Below are 17,589 nucleotides of genomic sequence, written 5' to 3'. Positions count from 1 at the left end.
ACTATGAGGTGCTTCATAAATTTTCTATAGAAATAACATTTTGACAACATTTTCTACAGAAATAAAATTCTGACAAAATTTTCTATAGAAATAAAATTTTGACAAAATTTTCTACGGAAATTAAATTTTGACAAAATTTTCTATAGAAATAAAATTTTGACAAAATTTTCTACGGAAATAAAATTTTGACAAAATTTTCTATAGAAATAAAATTTTGACAAAATTTTCTACGGAAATGAAATTTTGACAAAATTTTCTATAGAAATAAAATTTTGACAAAATTTTCTATAGAAATAAAATTTTGACAAAATTTTCTACAGAAATAAAATTTTGACAAAATTTTTTACAGAAATAAAATTTTTACAGAATTGTCTATAGAAATACAATTTTGACAAAAATTATCTATAGAAATAAAATTTTGAGAAATTTTTTTACAGAATTAACATGTTGACAAAATTTTCTATAGAAATAAAATTTTGACAACATTTTCTATAGAAATACAATTTTGACAAAATTTTCTACGGAAATAACATTTAGACAAAAGTATCTATAGAAATAAAATGAAGCAAAATTTTCTACTGAAATAAAATGTTGACAAAATTTTCTATAGAAATAAAATTTTTACAAAATTGTCTATAGAAATAAAATTTTGGACAATATTTTCTACGGAAATAAAATTTTGACAAAATCCCAGCAAAAAAAGCGTCACCAAACAAGTAATGAAAATGTTCTTTTTGAATCCGGAAGTGGTGCAAAATTGACGCAGAAGCGATGAATTTAACATGGGCTTGTCATAGGACGGAAGTCCTCCATTTCAACAGCCGTTGCACTGAATTTGCATCACTTTTTTAGGTGTGATCCGAATTCAATGTTTTGGATGTAAATTAAAAAATTCTGTGATATTTTGTCAAATAAATAATTTTTATAATTTTTTATAAATTTTTAATGGACTTTAACGCTTGTCTGAAATGCTTGACCTCAAATATTTTTAAAAATTCACAATTTTTTCAGATTGGATTTAGCATTTTTTCGACAAAATTTGAACGATTTGTACCATTTTATGAATTGATACTCTGTTTTTAACCTATTTGAAATAAAAAAGTTAAAATTACCCATTAAAAATATGAAAAAAACCAAGTTATGAAAATTGAATTAAAAGAACTTCCTGGATAGTCAAAATAAAGAACATCGTTGGAAGTGCATCTTCTGGAAGTGCTTTTAAAGTTGTGCCTTTGGAAGAACTTCCAAATTTTTTGCTGGGATTTTCTATAGAAATAAAATTTAGACAAAATTTTCTATAGAAATAAAATTTTGGACAAAAATTTCTACCGAAATAAAATTTTGACAAAAATGTCTATAGAAATAAAATGTTGACAAAATTGTCTATATAGAAATACAATTTTGACAAAATGATCTATAGAAACACCATTTTGATAAAATTTTTTATAGAAGTAAAATGTTTAGAAACTATTTTATAGCAATAAAATTTCATTCGTTTTTTTTTGTTATTGTTGGTTCTTTTCTTTAATCATTGTTGTTGTTTTTTTTTTATTTCAGCTAAAAACCTTAAATCAGCTCAAATAAAATTTTGACAAAATTTTCTATACAAATAAAATATTGACAAAATTTTTTATAGAAATAAAACTTTGAATAAATTTTCTATAGAAATAAAATTTTGGACCAAATTTTCTACGGACATAACATTTTGACAAAATTTTCTATAGAAATAAAATTTTGACAAAATTTTCTATAGAAATAAAACTTTGGACAAAATTTTTTACGGAAATAAAATTTTGACCAAATTGTCTATAGAAATAAAATTTTGACCAAATTTTCTATAGAAATAAAATTTTGGACAAAATTTTCTACGGAAATAAAATTTTGACAAAATTTCCTATAGAAATAAAATTTTGACAAAATTTTCTATAGAAATAAAATTTTGACAAATTTTTCTACGGAAATAAAATTTTGACAAAATTTTCTATAGAAATAAAATTTTGACAAAATTTTCTACGGAAATAAAATTTTGACAAATTTTTGTACGGAAATAAAATTTTGACAAAATTTTCTATAGAAATAAAATTTTGACAAAATTTTCTACGGAAATAAAATTTTGACAAAATTTTCTATAGAAATAAAATTTTGACAAAATTTTCTAAGAAATAAAATTTTGACAAATTTTTCTACGGAAATAAAATTTTGACAAAATTTTCTATAGAAATAAAATTTTGACAAAATTTTCTACGGAAATAAAATTTGGACAAAATTTTTTACGGAAATAAAATTTTGACCAAATTTTCTATAGAAATAAAATTTTGGACAAAATTTTCTACGGAAATAAAATTTTGACAAAATTTTCTATAGAAATAAAATTTTGGACAAAATTTTCTACGGAAATAAAATTTTGACAAAATTTCCTATAGAAATAAAATTTTGACAAAATTTCCTATAGAAATAAAATTTTGACAAAATTTTCTATAGAAATAAAATTTTGACAAATTTTTCTACGGAAATAAAATTTTGACAAAATTTTCTATAGAAATAAAATTTTGACAAAATTTTCTACGGAAATAAAATTTTGACAAATTTTTCTACGGAAATAAAATTTTGACAAAATTTTCTATAGAAATAAAATTTTGACAAAATTTTCTACGGAAATAAAATTTTGACAAAATTTTCTACGGAAATAAAATTTTGACAACATTTTCTATAGAAATAAAATTTTAACAAAATTTTCTATAGAAATAAAATTTTGGACAAAAATTTTTACCGAAATAAAATTTTGGCAAAATTGTCTATAGAAATAAAATATTGACAAAATTGTCTATATAGAAATACAATTTTGACAAAATGTTCTATAGAAATAAAATTTTGATAATTTTTTTTTTGTAGAAATAAAATTTTTAGGAACTATTTTATAGAAATAAAATTTCATTCGTTTTGTTTTGTTATTGTTGGTTTTTTTCTTTAATCATTGTTGTTGTTTTTTTTGATTTCAGCTTAAAACCTTAAATCAGCTTAAATAAAATTTTGACCAAATTTTCTATAGAAATAAAATTTTAACAAAATTTTCTACGAAAATAAAATTTTAACAAAATTTTCTATAGAAATAAAATTTTGACAAAATTTTCTATAGAACTAAAATTTTGACAAAATTTTCTATAGAAATAAAACTTTGGACAAAATTTTTTACGGAAATAAAATTTTGACCAAATTTTCTATAGAAATAAAATTTAGACAAAATTTTCTATAGAAATAAAATTTTGGACAAAAATTTCTACCGAAATAAAATTTTGACAAAAATGTCTATAGAAATAAAATGTTGACAAAATTGTCTATATAGAAATACAATTTTGACAAAATGATCTATAGAAACACCATTTTGATAAAATTTTTTATAGAAATAAAATGTTTAGAAACTATTTTATAGCAATAAAATTTCATTCGTTTTTTTTTGTTATTGTTGGTTCTTTTCTTTAATCATTGTTGTTGTTTTTTTTTTATTTCAGCTTAAAACCTTAAATCAGCTTAAATAAAATTTTGACAAAATTTTCTATAGCAATAACATGTTGACAAAATTTTCTATAGAAATCAAATTTTGACAAAATTTTCTATACAAATAAAATATTGACAAAATTTTTTATAGAAATAAAACTTTGAATGAATTTTCTATAGAAATAAAACTTTGGACAAAATTTTTTACGGAAATAAAATTTTGACCAAATTTTCTATAGAAATAAAATTTTGACCAAATTTTCTATAGAAATAAAATTTTGACAAAATTTCCTATAGAAATAAAATTTTGACAAAATTTTCTATAGAAATAAAATTTTGACAAAATTTTCTACGGAAATAAAATTTTGACAAAATTTTCTATAGAAATAAAATTTTGACAAAATTTTCTACGGAAATAAAATTTTGACAAATTTTTCTACGGAAATAAAATTTTGACAAAATTTTCTATAGAAATAAAATTTTGACAAAATTTTCTACGGAAATTAAATTTTGACAAAATTTTCTACGGAAGTAAAATTTTGACAAAATTTTCTATAGAAATACAATTTTGACAAAATTTTCTATAGAAATAAAATTTTGACAAAAATGTTTATAGAAATAAAATTTTGAGAAAATATTTTAAAATTTTGACAAAATTATCTATAGAAATAAAATGAAGCAAAATTTTCTACGGAGATAAAATTTTGACAAAATTTTGTATAGAAATAAAATTTTGGCAAAATTTTCTATAGAAATAAAATTTTTACAAAATTTTCTATAGAAATAAAATTTTGTACAAAATTTTCTACGGAAATAAAATTTTGACAAAATTTTCTATAGAAATAAAATTTTGACAAAATTTTTAACGGAAATAAAATGTTGACAACATTTTCTATAGAAATAAAATTTAGACAAAATCTACGGAAATAAAATTTTGGAGAAATCTACGGAAATAAAATTTTGACAAAATTTTCTATAGAAATAAAATTTTGACAAAATTTTCTATAGAAATAAAATTTTGACAAAATTTTCTACGGAAATAAAATTTTGACAAAATTGTCTAAGAAATAAAATTTTGGCAAAATTTTTATAGAAATAAAATATTGACAAAATTGTCTATATAGAAATACAATTTTGACAAAATGTTCTATAGAAATAAAATTTTGATAAATTTTTTTTATAGAAATAAAATTTTTAGGAACTATTTTATAGAAATAAATTTTCATTCGTTTTGTTTTGTTATTGTTGGTTTTTTTCTTTAATCATTGTTGTTGTTTTTTTTTGATTTCAGCTTAAAACCTTTAATCAGCTTAAATAAAATTTTGACCAAATTTTCTATAGAAACAAAATTTTGGACAAAATTTTCTACGGAAATAAAATTTTGACAAAATTTCCTATAGAAATAAAATTTTTGTTGTTTTTTTATTTCAAATTTTGACAAAATTTTCTATTGAAATAAAATTTTGACAAAATTTTCTATAGAAATAAAATTTTGACAAAATTTTCTACGGAAATTAAATTTTGACAAAATTTTCTATAGAAATAAAATTTTGACAACATTTTCTATAGAAATAAAATTTTGACAAAATTTTTTATAGAAATATAATTTTGGACAAAAATTTTTACCGAAATAAAATTTTGACAAAATTGTGTATAGAAATAAAATTTGTATAGAAATAAAATATTGACAAAATTGTCTATATAGAAATACAATTTTGACAAAATGTTCTATAGAAATAAAATTTTGATAATTTTTTTTGTAGAAATAAAATTTTTAGGAACTATTTTATAGAAATAAAATTTCATTCGTTTTGTTTTGTTATTGTTGGTTTTTTTCTTTAATCATTGTTGTTGTTTTTTTTTGATTTCAGCTTAAAACCTTAAATCAGCTTAAATAAAATTTTGACCAAATTTTCTATAGAAATAAAATTTTAACAAAATTTTCTACGAAAATAAAATTTTAACAAAATTTTCTATAGAACTAAAATTTTGACAAAATTTTCTACGGAAATAAAATGTTGACAAAATTTTCTATAGAAATAAAATTTGGAGACAATTTTCTATAGAAATAACATTTTGACAACATTTTCAAAATAAGATTTTTTATTTTGTAAATTTTGTCCTAAAATTTTGTTAGATTATTGTTGGCACGAGTGACAACCGTAGTTCAGTAACAATTTCGAATCAAATTAAAAACAAAACAAAGGGGAATTTCGATTGTGTAAAATTTCGTTTCGCAGGATAGGATTTTTTCTTTGTGTGTATGCATTTCGTTTCGAATGCCAATTGTAAATTTAACAGACCAGTTCAGTTTTATTAGCATTACATATTTTTATCTCTTTCAAAATTTTGTATGTTGTTAAAATGATTTAATTTTTTTTGTCTTCGAATTTAAAAACTGTGTATATTTTTTGCCGTTGTTCTTTAATTTCTTTTTTTATTATCGTCATTATCGTTAATTGCGTCATGGATTAATTCATTAATTTTGGTTTCTTCTTTATAACGAAATACATTTGAAACGCATATCTTTTGGTAAAAAATTCCCCTTTCTTTTTTTCACAGTAATAGAATAAAATCATTCCATTTGACAACGTTAGCCACATATTTTGAATGACACCAAAACAAAAAGATATATAAAATCTACCAATGTTAGATAAATTTAACCCAGTTCCCAGTTAGAATTCAAGGTGTCAACACAATTTGATCATTTAATCAAATAAACAATCAAAAATCATAATGAAATCCGTTTTGCTTTTGGGAGTAATTGCTGCCGTTGCCATGGTTGTGATGTCGCATCCTGGGGTGGACCCCGCATATCATAGCGAAGGATCTGCACCAATTGTTGGATTACTGGATGTTGCCGATGTTGGTGATAGCCATGCAAATGAAGCAGAACGCAATGTCCGTGCGTTCTGCTTCATTTCATGCTTTGTACATGAAATGTCCAAATAAATATTTCAAAAGAGTTTAAATTGATTCGTTTGGTAGAAGGTACAAGTGATAACAAACATAATTTGGGGTTCTATATCAAGTTCACATTAAATAGGAATGTCCGAAAGGCTACAGTCAGCCACGAAATCGACTACATAGTATTGTACACATTTTTTTGGTCTATCGATTACATCAATTCAGTTTACAGTGTGTATGATATCTAATCCATCAAAGTAATATAAAATATAAAAAATATATTAAATTTGTTTTTAATTTTATTGTTAAAAAAAAGCCGGAAATAACAAATTTTAAAATAACCCAGCAAAAAAAGCGTCTCCAAAACAGTAATGAAAATGTTCTTTTTGGATCCGGAAGTGGTGCAAAATTGACGCAGAAGCGATGAATTAAACATGGGCTTGTCATAGGACGGAATTCCTTCATTTCAACAGCCGTTGCATTGAATTTGCATCACTTCTTTAGGTGTGATCCGAATTCAATGTTTTGGATGTAAATTAAACAAGTAAGAAAAGTCTAAAGTCGGGCTGGGCCGACTATATTATACCCTGCACCTCTTTGTAGATCTAAATTTTCGATACCATATCAAATCCGTCAAATGTGTTGGTTTGTCCCAAATACATACATTTAAATATCACTCGATCTGGACAGAATTGATAGACTTCTACAAAATCTATAGACTCAAAATTTAAGTCGGCTAATGCACTAGGGTGGAACACAATGTTAGTAAAATAATGCGCCACAGTGTGGCGCAGGTTATAAATATGGGAAATATTTAAATCTGATTTATTTATGATTTATGGCTCGATATATATGTATTAGAAGTTTAGGAAAATTAGAGTCATTTTTACAACTTTTCGACTAAGCAGTGGCGATTTTACAAGGAAAATGTTGGTATTTTGACCATTTCTGTCGAAATCAGAAAAACATATATATGGGAGCTATATCTAAATCTGAACCGATTTCAACCAAATTTGGCACGCATAGTTACAATGCTAATTCTACTCCCTGTGCAAAATTTCAACTAAATCGGAGTTACAAATTGGCCTCTGTGTTCGTATGGGTGTAAATCGGGCGAAAGCTATATATGGGAGATATATCTAAATCTGAACCGATTTCAACCAAATTTGGCACGCATAGTTACAATGCTAATTCTACTCCCTGTGCAAAATTTCAACTAAATCGGAGTTACAAATTGGCCTCTGTGGTCATATGAGTGTAAATCGGCCGAAAGCTATATATGGGAGATATATCTAAATCTGAACCGATGTCAACCAAACTTGGCACGCATAGTTACAATGCTAATTCTACTCCCTGTGCAAAATTTCAACTAAATCGGAGTTAAAAATTGGCCTCTGTGGTCGTATGGGTGTAAATCGTGCGAAAGCTATATATGGGAGATATATCTAAATCTGAACCGATTTCAACCAAATTTGGCACGCATGGCAACAATGCTCATTCTACTCCCTGTGCAAAATTTCAACTAAATCGGAGTTAAAAATTGGACTCTGTGGTCATATGCGTGTAAATCGGGCGAAAGCTATATATGGGAAATATATCTAAATCTGACCCGATTTCAATAAAATTTGCCACACTTCACTACACTACTAATTGTACTCCTAGTGAAAATTTCAACCAAATTGGGGTAAAACTCTGGCTTCTGGGACTCTGGCTTCTGGGATTAGTCCTTATCGGGCGAAAGATATATATGGGAGCTATATCTAAATCTGAACCGATTTCAACCAAATTTGGCACGCATAGCTACAATGCTAATTCTACTCTCTGTACAAAATTTCAACTAAATCGGAGTTAAAAATTGGCCTCTGTGGTCATATGCGTGTAAATCGGGCGAAAGCTATATATGGGAAATATATCTAAATCTGACCCGATTTCAATAAAATTTGGCACACTTCACTACACTACTAATTGTACTCCTAGTGCAAAATTTCAACCAAATTGGGGTAAAACTCTGGCTTCTGGGACTCTGGCTTCTGGGATTAGTCCTTATCGGGCGAAAGATATATATGGGAGTTATATCTAAATCTGAACCGATTTCAACCAAATTTGGCACGCATAGCTACAATGCTAATTCTACTCTCTGTGCAAAATTTCAACTAAATCGGAGTTAAAAATTGGCCTCTGTGGTCATATGCATGTAAATCGGGCGAAAGCTATATATGGGAGATATATCTAAATCTGAACAGATTTCAACCAAATTTGGCACGCATAGCTACAATGCTAATTCTACTCTCTGTGCAAAATTTCAACTAAATCGGAGTTACAAATTTGCCTCTGTGGTCATATGCGTGTAAATCGGGCAAAAGCTATATATGGGAGATATATCTAAATCTGACCCGATTTCAATAAAATTTGGCACACTTCACTACACTACTAATTGTACTCCTAGTGCAAAATTTCAACCAAATTGGTGTAAAACTCTGGCTTCTGGGACTCTGGCTTCTGGGATTAGTCCTTATCGGGCGAAATATATATATGGGAGCTATATCTAAATCTGACCCGATTTCAATAAAATTTGGCACACTTCACTACACTACTAATTGTACTGCTAGTGCAAAATTTCAACTAAATTGGCGTAAAAGTCTGGCTTCTGGGACCATATTAGTCCATATCGGGCGAACGATATATATGGGAGCTATATCTAAATCAGAACCGATTTCAATACAATTTGGCACACTTGACTATAGTACTAATTGTTCTTCTTGTGCAAAATTTTAAGCAAATTAGGGTAAAACTCTGGCTTCTGGGGCCATATAAGTCCATATCGGGCGAAATATATATATGGGAGCTTTATCTAAATCTGAACCGATTTCTTCCAAAATCAATAGGGCTCAATTTTGAACCAAAACACATACTTGTGTTAAATTTGAAGTCGATTGGACTAAAACTGCGACCTAGACTTTGATTACAAAAATGCGTTCACGGGCAGACGGACATGGCTATATCGACTCAGGAGCACACCTTGAGCATTTTTGCCAAAGACACCATGTGTCTATCTCGTCTCCTTCTGGGTGTTGCAAACATATGCACTAACTTATAATGCCCTATGTGACGCAGGGTATAAAAATTGTTGAAATGTATTTGATTACAAAAATGCGTTCACGGGCAGACGGACATGGCTATATCGACTCAGGAGCACACCTTGAGCATTTTTGCCAAAGACACCATGTGTCTATCTCGTCTCCTTCTGGGTGTTGCAAACATATGCACTAACTTATAATGCCCTATGTGACGCAGGGTATAAAAATTGTTGAAATGTATTTAGCGCTATATGAAGTTCAAGACAGTCATAATTTAAGAAAACTTTACTCATTTCAGAATTCTATGAACACAATTTAAGTATACTTCACCAATGTTCCTAAAATATTAATTGTTTCAAATCTAGTAAAATTGTGCACTTCATTTGTATGCAACTTTTGCTCACATTTTTAGTTCACTTTTTTCTGAATATCGCGACGGAAATATTATTTGGAAATCCTAAGACATTTTGCTATATTTTCTAACACACTTGACTGGACCGTTTTTTGTTATCGTAAATACGTCAATACATCAGGAATACATTGTATTCCTTAGTAATCGTGATTTGTTAATGACCACATTTACAAGTATTAATTTCAATACGAAATCTCGTCATTCGGATGAATACCGAATACCGCAAAATAGCCTTGACTCAAAAAAAAAAAAAAAATTGTTTTGACAATATGACTTAATCTATATGTAGCAAATAAAAATATTATCATTGGCCAATAAATTATCCAATTATTGACTTAGAATGTATGTGAGGTGAAAAAAAAGGTATAAAATTATTGATTTTTTCATTAATTTCATTCAGTTTACATTTGAATTCCTACGAAAGGCAACAATTTCGGAGCTACACTTAAACTAAGACAAAATGAAGTCCTTATTTATCTTGGGTATGATCGCTATTATTGTTGTAGCTGTCTTAGGTCAACCTATCGAGAAAAGTGAGAAAAAACACGGAGGATCATTTGAAGCGAATAGTCTACTGGATGTAGCTGACTTGGGAGATAACCATGCAATGGAGGAAGCTCGTAATGTAAGACATCATTATGGCTATGGCGGATATGGTGGATTTCCTTACGGCGGAGGTTTTGGTGGATATCCACGATATGGTGGATATGGTGGATATGGTGGATATCGTGGATATGGTGGATATGGTGGATATGGTGGATATGGAGGATATGGTGGATTTCCTTATTATGGCTAGATTTAATGATTTGGATGTTCTTTTCATATAAACGCAATACAAAAAAATAAATAATTTGAAGAAGTGGAATAATTATTTTATTATTATTTTAAATTTTATTTCTATAGGAAAGTTTGTCAAAATTTTGTTTCTAATTTTGTCAAAATCTTATTTCTATGGAAAATTTTGACAAAACTTTGTTTCTTTCTATAGGAAATGTCAACAAAATTTAATGTCAACATTTTATGTCTATAGGAAATTTTGTCAAAATTTTATGTCTATGGGAAATTTTTTCAAAATTTTATTTCTATAGAAAATTTTGTCAAAATCTTATTTATATAGGAAATATTGCCAAAATGTAATGTCTATCGGACATTTTGTCAAAATTTTGTTTCTATGGGAAATTTTATTTTATTATTATTTAAATTTATTTTATTGAAAATTTTCTCAAAATATTATTTAAAACAAAATTTTGTCAAAATTTTATTTCTATAGAAAATTTTGTCAAAATTTTATTTCTATAGAAAATTTTGTCAAAATTTTATTTCTATAGAAAATTTTGTCAAAATTTTATTTCTATAGAAAATTTTGTCCAAATTTTATTTCTATAGAAAATTTTGTCAAAATTTTATTTCTATAGAAAATTTTGGCAAAATTTTATTTCTATAGAAAATTTTGTAAAAAGTTTTATTTCTATAGAAAATTTTGTCAAAATTTTATTTCTATAGAACATTTTGTCAAAATTTTGTCGAAATCTGATTTTAGGGAAAATTTATGGAATTCCCTTTTGTTGAAGAGAAATGTTTTACAAAATCTACAAAAACATCAAGAATTCTACCAATCTACCATTTTATTATTATTTTAAATTTTATTTCTATAGAAAATTTTGTCAAAATTTTATTTCTATAGAAAATTTTGTCAAAATTTTATTTCTATAGAAAATTTTGTCAAAATTTTATTTCTATAGAAAATTTTGTCCAATTTTATTTCTATAGAAAATTTTGTCCAAAGTTTATTTCTATAGAAAATTTTGTCAAAATTTTATTTCTATAGAAAATTTTGTCAAAATTTTATTTCTATAGCAAATTTTGTCAAAATTTTATTTCTATAGAAAATTTTGTCAAAATTTTATTGCTATAGAAAATTTTGTCAAAATTTTATTTCTATAGAAAATTTTGTCAAAATTTTATTTCTATAGAAAATTTTGTCAAAATTTTATTTCTGTAGACAATTTTTTCAAAATTTTATTTCTCTAGAAAATTTTGTGAAAATTTTATTTCTATAGAAAATTTTGTCAAAATTTTATTTCTATAGAAAATTTTTTAAAAATTTTATTTCTATAGAAAATTTTGTCCAAATTTTATTTCTATAGAAAATTTTGTCCAAATTTTATTTCTATAGAAAATTTTGTCAAAATTTTATTTCTTTAGAAAATTTTGTCAAAATTTTATTGCTATAGAAAATTTTGTCAAAATTTTATTTCTATAGACAATTTTGTCAAAATTTTATTTCTATAGAAAATTTTGTCAAAATTTTATTTCTATTCAAAATTTTGTCGAAATCTTATTTTAGGGAAAATTTATGGAATTCCCTTTTATTGAAGGGGAATGTTTTACAAAATCTACAAAAATTCTACAAATCTACCATTTTTGGTAGAATTCTACCAACTATGGCAACCATGACAACAAGGTCCAAGACTTTTAAGGACTTTCAATAATTTTGTCAGAAGAACGGGCTTCTGGCTTATGGAGTAAAGTAAGTATTAATTATATGTCTAAATGTAATGTGTACTATAGTTTAATCTGATACACTTGGAACTTGAAGCGATATAATCAAAACCAGACCTTGAATTTGCTGCACTTATAAAAACAGCTTCGTAATATTAACGAAATTTATCATTGATATTGAGCCATCGAGACAATTTCATAAATACAATGAAACTTCTCATTATTATTATGATTTTTTTCTTTATATAATGAAACATTTCATAATACTAATTAACATTTTCATTGTATCAATGATACAATTTCGTTATATCAATGAAAAACTGTCGTTGGCTCAATTTTAGTAAAATTTTCTTTTTGTGAGTGTGGATACATGTATAGGTGGAAAATCGTTCTAAAGCGAGTTATTCGAAACTAATTAAACCAATTTTGACTCGCAACACACAGCTACTCTTTAAAATCTTTAAATCAAAAGTCCACTAAAACAGGCACTTCTAAACAAATACAAGTACACACAAAGAAAATTCCAATAAAATTGATCCAATGAACATTTTTCATTGATATAACGAACCATTTTCATTAATACAATGAAAATATTATATTAGAACGAAACGTTACGTTGATTTAAAAGAAAATTCGTTATAATAACGAACAATTTCGTTGTATTAACGAATTTGTTTCATTAGCTCACTTTTAATGACACATTTCGTTGATATAACGAAACTTTTTTTACCAGTGTATATAAAACCGTAATTTCGGTCGGGCCGAATCTTTTAGACGCACCACCCTCGTCGAAGGGGGTTAATTGAAAATACAGTGAAACCTCACAGAAGTGGACCCTCACGACCGGCGGAATTTTGTCCAGATTTTAGAAGTGTCCAGCGCTCAGGGGTTAATTATACCGTGCGCCACACTGTGTACAGGGTTAGTACATATATTTGCAACACCCATAAGGAGAAGAGATAGACAAATGTTTTTGGAAATATGTCTTTGGAAATAATGCTCAGGGTCGGCCCCTGATTTAGCCATGTCCGTCTGTCTGTGAACGTATTTTTGTGATCAAAGACTAGGTAGCAATTTTAGTCCAACTGACTTCAAATTTGATACAATTATGTATTTTGTGTCAGAATAGAACCTTTTTGATTTTCGAAAGAAATCGGTTCAGATTTAGATATAGCTCCCATATATATGTTTCGCCCGATATGTACTTATATGGCTCCAGAAGCCAAAGTTTTTACATGATGTGCTCTAAAATTTTGCAAAAAGAGAACAACTGATAGTGTCGTAAAGTGTGCCAAATTTATTAGAAATCGGTTCAGATTTAGATATAGCTCCCGTACGAGGGCAGTTCGGAAACTTCTTACCCTAGCATAGCGCTCAGGGGTTAATTAAACCCTGCGCCACACTATGGAATAAATGATTAGATTAAGATTAAATATAGAGGCAGCCCATTCTTTTAGGCACCGATGTTCATATTGCTTTGGGCGTGAGCAGCAGCCCAAATTTCCCAGGTGAGGCCCAACTTCCCAGCAAAAGCGGCGGGACTTGCAGACGAGAATGATGAACGCCTGCTAATCCTAGAATGAGGGAACTGAACTAGTTAGTTAGTAGACGAATACAAGCGGAACACATGGTTAGAGCACCGGAAGCAATGTAACCTAGGCGTAGGAACATGTAAGTTGTGGTTAACAGTAAGAGACCTCTCGAACCGCGCTACAAGATATGATTGGATCTTAGTAACCTTTGGTAACATGACGGTGACTGATCCAAAGAGATCCAATTTGTCGTATGTTCACAACGGATTTCCATGCCATTTCGGTATATATAACTAGAGTACTCAATCAGCCCAAAATCTGGTGGTCTCCGAACCAGCGATAAACCACAATTTACCACAGCCGAAGTTACCGATGTTATCAATAGCGCGAAACCATTCAAGACGATGGGCGGAATTTCTATGCTAATGCCGAAGCATCTGAGAATACTGGCTGTTGAGTACTTGACCAGACCAGACCAATTTGTCTCCTAAATTTGTCATCATACCCGATGTCTGGAAAATGAGTAGGGGATTATACTTCTGAAGCCAGGCAAAGACTCGACCAAGGATGAATTGTACAGTCCGATTTCCGTTCTCTCGCCAGTACACTGAAAAAACAGTGAACCCACCAGGAAGAAAACTTTTGATTAATTTTAGAAAATTTTGAATAGTTTTAGAAATTTTTAACTAAACAGTATTACAAGCGCTGGCGTCGCCGATATCACAAAAATAAGTAAATATTTTTCGACAAATTCAAGAAAATTTATTAGACATAAATGATTTTTTTCACTTTTTAAAGAAAATTTTGTAGTTTGTAAGAAAAAATTGGAGTTCAAAATTGCAAGAATGTCTTTAGTGACATACGAAGTTCATGATGGATGCTGTTGTAGTAAAATTTACAAATTTAAGGAAATAATGAACTATTTTTTGAGAAGTACGAAAAAACTTTTTACTTCATTTGTGTATAATTTTTTCCCGTCTTTTAGTTCATTTAACTAACGTACGCAAAAAATTATTAGAGTAAATGAATCTTTCTCCAAATATAATAATTTCATGAACTAAAATATAGTTAAATTGACTTTAGTGAAATAGTGAGTTCACTTTTTTTTTTTGAGTGTAGCCAAGACTCTTGAAGCACAATTTCTCCCCAGCATTGTGGATAATTTTCCAGCTGCCAACCATCAACAAGGATTCCGCAAAGTACATAGCACCACGTCAGCTTAGCATGCTATTCCAACGTATATCAATAGAGGTCTCAATTAGTCCAAGCTTTGACATAAGATGGTCTTCTTGGTGGTCTCCGAGCCATCTGATGTCTGGAAAATGGGTAGGGGGATTCCACTGCTGAATCTAGACATAGACTCGAGCAAAGGATAATAGTACAGTCCGATTTCTCTTCTCTCGCCAGTAGCGAAGACTCTTGTGGCACTACTCCTCCACAACCATCCAAATGGATTTGCAAAGTACACAGCACCACGACAGCTTTGCATGCCATTTCAACATACATATATAGAGGACTCAATCAGCCCAAGCCTTGTCATAGGATGGTCATGTTGATAGTCTCCATCAACATGACCATCGAGCCATCTTTTGTCTGGAAAATGGGTACTGGAAAATGGGTAGGATGATTCCATTTCCGAATCTAGGCAAAAACTCTAGCAAGAGTTCATCGTACAGACCGTTTTCCCTTCTCTCGCCAATAGCCAAGACTCTTGAGACACTACTCCGCCCGAGCCTTGTGGAGAATTTTCCATCTGCCAACCATCAAAATGGATTCCTCAAAGTACGTAGGACCATGGCAGATTTGCTTGTCATTTCAACATACTATTAAAAAATTGCTCCAAATTATTTCTATTTTTAAAATTTTGATTGCTTTAATTGACGTCAATTTGTTGATTTACTTTGAGTTTAATGTCATATTTGTTTCATTTTTTCTTTTTTTTTTTGTTTGGAACCAAAGTAAGAATTAAGTGAATGAATAATTTTATTTTCGGCAAAGGAGTATGAATGACAGAGTATTTCTTGTTGGTTTTCGATGCTTTGTCTCATAACGAGATTTACATTACGTGACAAAGATTACCAATCACATGCACACTTGTCGAGAGGCTCACATGAGATTTGTTAGTCAGTGTGATTAATGATTGTGGCGTTTAGAGAAGACATTCGTGCAATTTGAAAATATAAACCTGGCGATTTGTAAGAAACAGGTATCTTTGGAAGTCCATGACCGGACACATAGAAAGCTGTACCAAAATTTAATAATCGACCTGATATTGCTCTCGTGGTACGCATGAATCAGGGCTTGGGGTTTAGATTTTTTTTATCTAATATCCAAAAAAGGTTGCCCTGTGTCATGTCAAAATATATTTAAGCCTTCTGAATCAACAACTTCCCCGACGTATATGTCGTCAGAGCAGCGTTTCTCCCAAAGCGACCTATATATCGCTTCATACCTTCACATCACGCTTATTTGAAACATATAGGTCCTCAATCCCAGTTGCCAATAGTGCCAAGAATAATCTACCAAAATTTTAGGAAAATTAAACCAACCTTTTAATCAAATTTTTCAAAATTTGGTTTCTATAGAAAATTTTTGTAAAATTTTATTTCTATAGAGAATTTTGAAAAAATTTTATTTCTATAGAAAATTTTACAAAATTTTATTTCTTTAGAAAATTTTGACAAAATTTTATTTCTTTAGAAAAATTTGAAAAACTTTTATTTTTTTTAGAAAATTTTGGCAAAATTTTGTTTCTATAGGAAATTTGGTAAAAATTTTATTTCTATAGGAAATTTGTTAAAAAATTTATTTTTGTAGTAAAATAATTTTTACTTAATTTTGTCAAAAACTTATTTCTATAGAAAGTTTTGTCTAAAATTTTATTTCTATTGAAAAATTTTTCAAAATTTTATTTCTATAGAAAGTTTTGTCAAAATGTTTCTATAAAAATTTAGACAAATGTTTATTTCTATTGAAAAAATTTTCAAAATTTTATTTCTATAGAAAGTTTTGTCAAAATTGTATTTTTATAGAAACTTTTTCAAAATGTTTTTTTCCATAGAATGTTTTGTCAAAATTTTATTTCTATAGAAAATTTTCTATAGGAATAAAAAGTTTGGTCAACATTTTATTCCTATAGAAAATTTTATTTCTATAGAAAAATTTGAAAAAAATTTATTTCTATAGAAAGTTTTGTCAATTTTTTTTCTATAGGAAATTTGGTAAATTTTTTTTTATAGTAAAATTTTGTCAAAATTTTATTTCTATTTACAATTTTCAGAATTTGATTTCTATAGAAAAATTTTCAAAATTTTATTTTTATAGAAAAATGTGTCAAAATTTTATTTCTATAGAAAGTTTTGTCAAAAATTTATTTCTATAGAAAATGTTGTTAAAATTTTATTTCTATGGAAAATTTTGTTAAAATTTTATTTGTATAGAAAATTTTGTCAAAATTTTATTTCTATAACAAATTATGATATGTCAAAGTTTTATTTCTTTAGAAAATTTTGTTAAAATTTTATTTCTATAGAAAATTTTGTTAAAATTTTATTTGTATAGAAAATTTTGTTAAAATTTTATTTCTATAGAAAGTTGGGTCAACATTTTATTCATACAGAAAATTTCATTGCTATAGAAAAATTTGTAAAAATTTTATTTCTAT

At 27.5% G+C, this 17,589-nt stretch overlaps 1 protein-coding gene across 1 annotated transcript; it reads left to right on the top strand.

Moving 5' to 3' along the window:
- The first annotated feature begins 10,314 nt into the window (after positions 1-10,314).
- Positions 10,315-10,759, top strand: LOC142241112 (uncharacterized). The gene has a single exon (XM_075312848.1). It carries the CDS (start codon positions 10,352-10,354, stop codon positions 10,685-10,687), a length of 336 nt encoding a protein of 111 aa, XP_075168963.1. The 5' UTR covers positions 10,315-10,351; the 3' UTR covers positions 10,688-10,759.
- The last annotated feature ends 6,830 nt before the right edge of the window (positions 10,760-17,589 follow it).

This window comes from Haematobia irritans, chromosome 5, assembly GCF_050003625.1.
Source record: "Haematobia irritans isolate KBUSLIRL chromosome 5, ASM5000362v1, whole genome shotgun sequence".
Lineage (NCBI taxonomy): Eukaryota > Metazoa > Arthropoda > Insecta > Diptera > Muscidae > Haematobia > Haematobia irritans.
The sequence above is the reverse complement of the archived record's forward strand: the minus strand, read 5'-3'. Positions and strand labels throughout refer to the sequence as shown.

Bases quoted from the DNA above. Each gene is read 5' to 3' on its own strand.
- LOC142241112 (XM_075312848.1), top strand. From the start codon at position 10,352: ATGAAGTCCTTATTTATCTTGGGTATGATCGCTATTATTGTTGTAGCT.